The following is a 9,065-nucleotide window of genomic DNA, read 5'->3' as shown; positions in this document are numbered from 1 at the left end:
AGTGGTCATGAAAATGAAGAAAATGCATTGAAATGAGAAGGTGTGTCCAAACTTTTGGCCTGTACTGTATGTAAAGGTCATTTTTTGAACATATTGAAAACCTGATTCTGGACTATAATCAATTGGAATTTCAATTCCTCGAATTTGCTGTTATATTTCCTGTTTGCAACCTCAATTCAAATTCATGCAAGTGAGTTAGAATTTGGGAGACGTTACGAATTCAATTCAGAATTCTGCACAAGCTACGCAAGCGCGGGTATTTTGGGAAAAAAGCTTTGCTACTGGAAAACCCCAAACTAAACCACTTTTATTTTATTTTTATTTTTACATCACGATTGTGCACTTACTTTTTCAAAATAGACTTTATTTGACAGCATGTTCACAAACCCCTTACTGATTGTAATGTTGGTTCATGACATATGTGGCAAATGTGAATGTAAACGTACATCTAATCTCTTACTATATTAAGGGGGCGATATAGCTCGGTTGGTAGAGCGGCCGTGCCAGCACCTTGAGGGTTGCAGGTTCGATCCCCGCTTCCGCCATCCTAGTCACTGCTGTTGTGTCCTTGGGCAAGACACTTTACCCACCTGCTCCCAGTGCCACCCACACTGGTTTAAATGTAACTTAGATATTGGGTTTCACTATGTAAAGCGCTTTGAGTCACTAGAGAAAAGCGCTGTATAAATATAATTCAATTCAATTAAATTCAACACTTACCTGACTGGATGAAGTCCTTGGGCTCAAATACTAGTGTGGCCTCAATAGCCCTGCTGTAGTGTGTAGCATGCTGGGAATTAGCTGCACATGTGATGGAGGAATGCACGGTGCAGGGTTGAACTTCTACTGAATTTGCATTAAATCAGGTTGTTTTTGCTAATAATAATGCTGCAAGATCTAGCATCTTGCATTCAATGTTTATTCCCATTCATTTCCCATTAATCCCCATTTATTCCCATGGAAAGTTTCCAACTTTGAATATTCCCGGAATTTTGCAACCCTAACCGCGGCTCGTTAAAACATTAGCTGCGGGCCACTGGGGTGCACTTTGGACACCCCCTGGTTTTGTCTCTCCATGCCAGCATAAGAATCTTTAACAAGTCTGTTTCCTCACACTTAACGAAACCTCTTCTCTTGTCAAAGATCGAGGAACTGAAGAACGAGAACACTTTGTTGAGAGCGCAGCTCCAGCAGCACGGCATCGACATGGTCGGGGAGACGCCGCCGCAGTGAAGGAGCGGCGGCCGCCCAGCCAAAAGAGGCGGGGTTGGCAAAAGGACTTGTGAAGAATGACTTTATGGACTGCAACCTCCTCTGGCCTACCGTGGCTGCGCTTGACTCTTCCAAACCCAGAGATCACCTGAAGTCAGACCCGATGCACCGCCGCCAGGAGCGCCATGGCAACAAAACACCCCCCGCTGAACTCCGCCGCATTCAGATCTTTCTCATTTAATTTCATTAAGTCAGCCTTTAGTCCCCGCCACGCCCACATTATTATTAATATTATTATTACTTTGGACTTATTTCCCGCTTTGGAGTTCTTTATCAATGTGTCGTTTTTAGCTGCTTTAATTTATTAGTCTGCTCGCTGAGCGATTGTGTAACGGAGACCATTTACGCGGACGTCAGGAACAATACGAGACGCGCTCGGCTTGCGTGGACTCAAAAGAGCTCCGGTGCATGGAGTCATGCAGCAGGAGCCCTGATGTCGGAGTAAACAATCAACAGCTCGCTTTGCTCTCCTGGAATTGTCGGGCATCTGCAGCAAAACTCCCGACACTTGTGGAGCGCTTTCTAAACGCCATGTAAACATAGGAAGTGAGGGCGGGCTTTCATCTCACAGGAATAAACCCTCGCTCGTGTTTCATTTGGAGCACTTTGCTCTATTTTGGTGTCACACGGAGCTGAAGGCGCCGGGAGCACTAGTGGTGGGGGGGGGTGGCGCCCCGGGGAGTGCGCCTCAAAGACTTTCCCGGAGTGCGCGGGGCGAGCCTGCCTGAATGCTGCGGAGGCAGGAAACACGCCCACTCAGGCGCATGAAATCATGGCTTTTAAATACAGCACTGTCTTTGCTAACATTGCCCTTGATTCTTTTTGTTTTCAATGAAATCATTTGACATCTGTGTTGTCGAGCGATGTCTGGCTCTTGTCCAACGAGGCCGACGTCTCCAAGCTCAACAGCGCCACCGCGGGCTGGGGTGGTCCATTACCATCGGCCCCCCCCCCACTCGGACGACTCTTCTCCTACTGCAGAATGTGAAGAAGGTGAACGATGCGGCGCAACATGGATGTTGACAAATAATCATATTGTGGCTAATTCCTTTGTTTCCCGCCCACCTGCATCATTTCTTGACAACATGATGAAGACCACCGCCCACCCACCCCCCTCTGTAGCAGCCTCACTGTTCTCAGGTTAGATTGTAAGACATCTTTTCTATGTACAAATAAATCTTTTAACTAGCCTTTAAGTGTCTTGCCACCGGCTCATTGTCGCCCAGGTTTCTGCCTTTTGTTGCTATGCGGGATTTGGGGGTTGCCCTCATTGTGCCGTTTGCCTGGCGGCCCAGGGCTCTGCTGCCTCACTCGGCACGGTGAAGGACGGGAAGAAGTCCCGCTCACAATCCAGGCATGTGAAAATTCCGCGCTTTCATGTTTTTAACCATTTTTGTGTCAAAATACCACTTACAGTGGGGCAAAAAAGTATTTAGTCAGCCACCGATTGTGCAAGTTCTCCCACTTAAAATGATGACAGAGGTCTGTAATTTTCATCATAGGTACACTTCAACTGTGAGAGACAGATTGTGGAAAAAAAATCCAGGAATTCACATTGTAGGAATTTTAAAGAATTTATTTGTAAATTATGGTGGAAAATAAGTATTTGGTCACTTCAAACAAGGAAGATCTCTGGCTCTCACAGACCTGTAACTTCTTCTTTAAGAAGCTCTTCTGTCCTCCACTCGTTACCTGTCTTAATGGCACTTGTTTGAACTCCTTATCTGTATAAAAGACACCTGTCCACAGCCTCAAACAGTCAGACTCCAAACTCCACTATGGCCAAGACCAAAGAGCTGTCAAAGGACACCAGGAAAATAATTGTAGACCTGCACCAGACTGTGAAGAGTGAATCTACAATAGGCAAGCAGCTTGGTGTGAAAAAATCAACTGTGGGAGCAATTATCAGAAAATGGAAGACATACAAGACCGCTGATAATCTCCCTCGATCTGGGGCTCCACGCAAGATCTCATCCCGTGGGGTCAAAATGATCATGAGAACGGTGAGCAAAAATCCCAGAACCACACGGGGGGACCAGGTGAATGACCTGCAGAGAGCTGGGACCAAAGTAACAAAGGTTACCATCAGTAACACACTACGCCGACAGGGAATCAAATCCTGCAGGGCCAGACGTGTCCCCCTGCTTAAGCCAGTGCATGTCCAGGCCCGTCTGAAGTTCGCCAGAGAGCACATGGATGATACAGCAGAGGATTGGGAGAATGTCATGTGGTCAGATGAAACCAAAATATAACTTTTTGGTATAAACTCAACTCGTCGCGTTTGGAGGAAGAAGAATACTGAGTTGCATCCCAAGAACACCATACCTACTGTGAAGCATGGGGGTGGAAACATCCTGCTTTGGGGCTGTTTTTCTGCTTAGGGGACAGGCCGACTGATCCGTGTTAAGGAAAGAATGAATGGGGCCATGTATCGTGAGATTTTGAGCCAAAACCTCCTTCCATCAGTGAGAGCTTTGAAGATGAAACGTGTCTGGGTCTTCCAGCATGACAATGATCCCAAACACACCGCCCGGGCAACGAAGGAGTGGCTCCGTAAGAAGCATTTGAAAGACCTGTAGTGGCCTAGCCAGTCTCCAGACCTCAACCCCATAGAAAATCTGTGGAGGGAGTTGAAAGTCTGTGTTGCTCGGCGACAGCCCCAAAACATCACTGCTCTCGAGAAGATCTGCATGGAGGAATGAGCCAAAATACCAGCTACTGTGTGTGCAAACCTGGTAAAGACCTATAGTAATCGTTTGACCTCTGTAATATAACCTTTGTTGGCAATAACAAAGTATTGAGTTGAATTTTTGTTATTGACCAAATACTTATTTTCCACCATAATTTACAAATACATTCTTTAAAAATCCTACAATGTGAATTCCTGGATGATTTTTTTTCACATTCTGTCTCTCACAGTTGAAGTGTACCTATGATGAAAATTACAGACCTCTGTCATCATTTTAAGTGGGAGAACTTGCACAATTGGTGGCTGACTAAATACTTTTTTGCCCCACTGTATGTGTTTTAAAAAAATGAAATATAAAAATCAATCAATCAATGTTTACTTATATAGCTCTAAATCACGAGTGTCTCAAAGGGCTGCACAAGCCACAACGACATCCTCGGCTCAGATCCCATATCAGGGCAAGGAAAAACTCAACCCAAAGGGATAACAATGAGAAACCTTGGAGGGGACTGCAAATGTAGTGAGAGTCCAGTCCATAGTGGATCTAACATAATAGTGTGAGAGTCCAGTCCATAGTGGATCTAACATAATAGTGTGAGAGTCCAGTCCATAGTGGATCTAACATAATAGTGTGAGAGTCCAGTCCATAGTGGAGCTAACATAATAGTGTGAGAGTCCAGTCCATAGTGGATCTAACATAATAGTGTGAGAGTCCAGTCCATAGTGGATCTAACATAATAGTGAGAGTCCAGTCCATAGTGGATCTAACATAATAGTGTGAGAGTCCAGTCCATAGTGGATCTAACATAATAGTGAGAGAGTCCAGTCCATAGTGGATCTAACATAATAGTGAGAGAGTCCAGTCCACAGTGGATCTAACATAATAGTGTGAAAGTACAGTCCATAGTGGATCTAACATAATAGTGAGAGAGTCCAGTCCATAGTGGATCTAACATAATAGTGTGAGAGTCCAGTCTATAGTGGATTTAACATAATAGTGAGAGTCCAGTCCATAGTGGATCTAACATAATAGTGAGAGAGTCCAGTCCATAGTGGATCTAACATAATAGTGAGAGAGTCCAGTCCATAGTGGTTCTAACATAATAGTGAGAGTCCAGTCCACAGTGGATCCAACATAATAGTGAGAGTCCAGTCCATAGTGGATCTAACATAATAGTGAGAGTCCAGTCCATAGTGGATCTAACATAATAGTGAGAGTCCAGTCCATAGTGGATCTAACATAATAGTGTGAGAGTCCAGTCCATTGTGGATCTAACATAATAGTGAGAGAGTCTAGTCCATAGTGGATTTAACATAATAGAGAGTCCAGTCCATAGTGGATCTAACATAATAGTGAGAGAGTCCAGTCCATAGTGGATCTAACATAATAGTGTGAGAGTCCAGTCCATAGTGGATCTAACATAATAGTGTGAGAGTCCAGTCCATAGTGGATGTAACATAATAGTGAGAGAGTCCAGTCCATAGTGGATCTAACATAATAGTGTGAGAGTCCAGTCCATAGTGGATCTAACATACCGTATTTTCCGCACCATAAGCCGCCCTGGGTTATAAGCCGCGCCTTCAATGAACGGCATATTTCAAAACTTTGTCCACCTATAAGCCGCCCCGTGTTATAAGCCGCATCTAACTGCGCTACAGGGAATGTCAAAAAAACAGTCAGATAGGTCAGTCAAACTTTAATAATATATTGAAAACCAGCATTCTAACAACTCTGTTCACTCCCAAAATGTACGGTAATGTGCAAATGTGCAATCACAAACTTAGTAAAATTCGAAATAGTGCAGAGCAATAGCAATAACTTAATGTTGCTCGAACGTTAATGTCACAACACACAAAATAAACATAACACTCACTTTCTGAAGTTATTCTTCATTCATAAATCCCTCGAATTCTTCTCCTACGGTGTCCGAATTAAAAAGTTGGGCGAATTACGGGATCCAAAATGGCCGGCTCCGTCTCGTCGAAGTCATCAGAGTCAGTGTCGCTGTTGTTTTTCCAGCAGTTCCATGAATCCTGCCTTCCGGAAAGCTCGGACCACAGTTGAGACCGAAATATCCGCCCAGGCATTTACGATCCACTGGCAGATGTTGGCGTATGTCGTCCGGCGCTGTCTCCCTGTCTTAGTGAATGTGTGCTCGCCTTCGGTCATCCATTGTTCCCACGCCGTTCGCAGTCATGCTTTAAATGCCTTGTTGACACCAATATCGAGCGGTTGGAGTTCTTTGGTTAATCCACCCGGAATGACGGCGAGTGTTGTATTTGTGTGCTTCACTTGTTTTTTGACACCATCTGTGATGTGGGCGCGCATGGAGTCGTATATCAACATGGACGGAGCTGCGTGAAAAAAGCCACCCGGCCTCTTAGCGTAAACTTCCCTTAACCACTCGCTCATCTTTTCTTCATCCATCCATCCCTTCGAGTTAGCTTTTATGATGACGCCGGCTGGAAAGTTCTCTTTTGGCAAGGTCTTCCTTTTGAATATCACCATGGGTGGAAGTTTCTGGCCATTAGCATGGCAAGCTAGAACCACAGTGTGTCGCTTAGTAGGAGCCATTTTGTGGTCTTTACAGATGTAAACACACAAAGGAAATGAAACGTAATACCCGCGCGCTTCTTCTTCTATGGGGGCGGGTGCTTACCTTGGCGGTTGCTTACCGTAGAAGAAGAAGCACTTCCTCTTCTACGGGAAAAAAAGATGGCGGCTGTTTACCGTAGTTGCGAGACCTAAACTTTATGAAAATGAATCTTAATATTAATCCATATATAAAGCGCACCGGGTTATAAGCCGCACTGTCAGCTTTTGAGTAAATTTGTGGTTTTTAAGTGCGGCTAATAGTGCGGAAAATACGGTATGTGTTTTAAAAAAATTAAATATAAAAATCAATCAATCAATGTTTACTTATATAGCTCTAAATCACGAGTGTCTCAAAGGGCTGCACAAGCCACAACAACATCCTCGGCTCAGATCCCATATCAGGGCAAGGAAAAACTCAACCCAAAGGGATAACAATGAGAAACCTTGGAGGGGACTGCAGATGTAGTGAGAGTCCAGTCCATAGTGGAGCTAACATGATAGTGAGAGTCCAGTCCATAGTGGATCTAACATAATAGTGTGAGAGTCCAGTCCATAGTGGATCTAACATAATAGTGAGAGAGTCCAGTCCATAGTGGATCTAACATAATAGTGTGAGAGTCCAGTCTATAGTGGATTTAACATAATAGTGAGAGTCCAGTCCATAGTGGATCTAACATAATAGTGAGAGAGTCCAGTCCATAGTGGATCTAACATAATAGTGTGAGAGTCCAGTCCATAGTGGATGTAACATAATAGTGAGAGAGTCCAGTCCATAGTGGATCTAACATAATAGTGTGAGAGTCCAGTCCATAGTGGATGTAACATGATAGTGAGAGAGTCCAGTCCATAGTGGATCTAACATAATAGTGTGAGAGTCCAGTCCATAGTTGATCTAACATAATAGTGAGAGTCCAGTCCATAGTGGATCTAACATAATAGTGTGAGAGTCCAGTCCATAGTGGATCTAACATGTTAGTGTGAGAGTCCAGTCCATAGTGGATCTAACATAATAGTGAGAGAGTCCAGTCCATAGTGGGTCTAACATAATAGTGAGAGAGTCCAGTCCATAGTGGATCTAACATAATAGTGAGAGAGTCCAGTCCATAGTGGATCTAACATAATAGTGTGAGAGTCCAGTTCATAGTGGATCTAACATAATAGTGTGAGAGTCCAGTCCATAGTGGATCTAACATAATAGTGTGAGAGTTCAGTCCATAGTGGATCTAACATAATAGTGTGAGAGTCCAGTCCATAGTGGATCTAATATAATAGTGTGAGAGTCCAGTCCATAGTGGATCTAACATAATAGTGTGAGAGTCCAGTCCATAGTGGATCTAACATAATAGTGTGAGAGTCCAGTCTATAGTGGATTTAACATAATAGTGAGAGTCCAGTCCATAGTGGATCTAACATAATAGTGAGAGAGTCCAGTCCATAGTGGATCTAACATAATAGTGTGAGAGTCCAGTCCATAGTGGATCTAACATAATAGTGTGAGAGTTCAGTCCATAGTGGATCTAACATAATAGTGTGAGAGTCCAGTTCATAGTGGATCTAACATAATAGTGTGAGAGTCCAGTCCATAGTGGATCTAACATAATAGTGTGAGAGTTCAGTCCATAGTGGATCTAACATAATAGTGTGAGAGTCCAGTCCATAGTGGATCTAATATAATAGTGTGAGAGTCCAGTCCATAGTGGATCTAACATAATAGTGTGAGAGTCCAGTCCATAGTGGATCTAACATAATAGTGTGAGAGTCCAGTCTATAGTGGATTTAACATAATAGTGAGAGTCCAGTCCATAGTGGATCTAACATAATAGTGAGAGAGTCCAGTCCATAGTGGATCTAACATAATAGTGTGAGAGTCCAGTCTATAGTGGATTTAACATAATAGTGAGAGTCCAGTCCATAGTGGATCTAACATAATAGTGAGAGAGTCCAGTCCATAGTGGAGCTAACATAATAGTGAGAGAGTCCAGTCCATAGTGGATCTAACATAATAGTGAGAGAGTCCAGTCCATAGTGGATCTAACATAATAGTGAGAGAGTCCAGTCCATAGTGGATCTAACATAATAGTGAGAGAGTCCAGTCCATAGTGGATCTAACATAATAGTGTGAGAGTCCAGTCCATAGTGGTTCTAACATAATAGTGAGAGTCCAGTCCACAGTGGAGCTAAGATAATAGTGTGAAAGTACAGTCCATAGTGGATCTAACATAATAGTGAGAGAGTCCAGTCCATAGTGGATCTAACATAATAGTGTGAGAGTCCAGTCTATAGTGGATTTAACATAATAGTGAGAGTCCAGTCCATAGTGGATCTAACATAATAGTGAGAGAGTCCAGTCCATAGTGGATCTAACATAATAGTGTGAGAGTCCAGTCCATAGTGGATTTAACATAATAGTGAGAGAGTCCAGTCCATAGTGGAGCTAACATAATAGTGAGAGAGTCCAGTCCATAGTGGATCTAACATAATAGTGAGAGTCCAGTCCATAGTGGATCT

The 9,065-nt window shown here is 43.5% G+C and overlaps 1 protein-coding gene across 3 annotated transcripts in view; it reads left to right on the top strand.

Moving 5' to 3' along the window:
* The window catches only part of usf2l (upstream transcription factor 2, c-fos interacting-like), a 64,639-nt gene extending 62,563 nt beyond the window's left edge, over window positions 1–2,076 (top strand). For all 3 annotated transcript variants that reach the window (XM_061958768.2, XM_061958767.2, XM_072913104.1), the window contains one exon: window positions 1,144–2,076. In XM_061958768.2, the coding sequence (XP_061814752.1) occupies window positions 1,144–1,233 (90 nt within the window). In that variant the 3' untranslated portion in view covers window positions 1,234–2,076. The remainder of the gene's footprint in view (window positions 1–1,143) is intronic.
* Window positions 2,077–9,065: the final 6,989 nt, after the last annotated feature.

Source organism: Nerophis lumbriciformis, linkage group LG04 (assembly GCF_033978685.3).
Source record: "Nerophis lumbriciformis linkage group LG04, RoL_Nlum_v2.1, whole genome shotgun sequence".
Classification (NCBI taxonomy): Eukaryota; Metazoa; Chordata; class Actinopteri; order Syngnathiformes; family Syngnathidae; genus Nerophis; species Nerophis lumbriciformis.
Note: the sequence above shows the minus strand (reverse complement) of the source record. Positions and strands in the feature narration are given on the sequence as shown.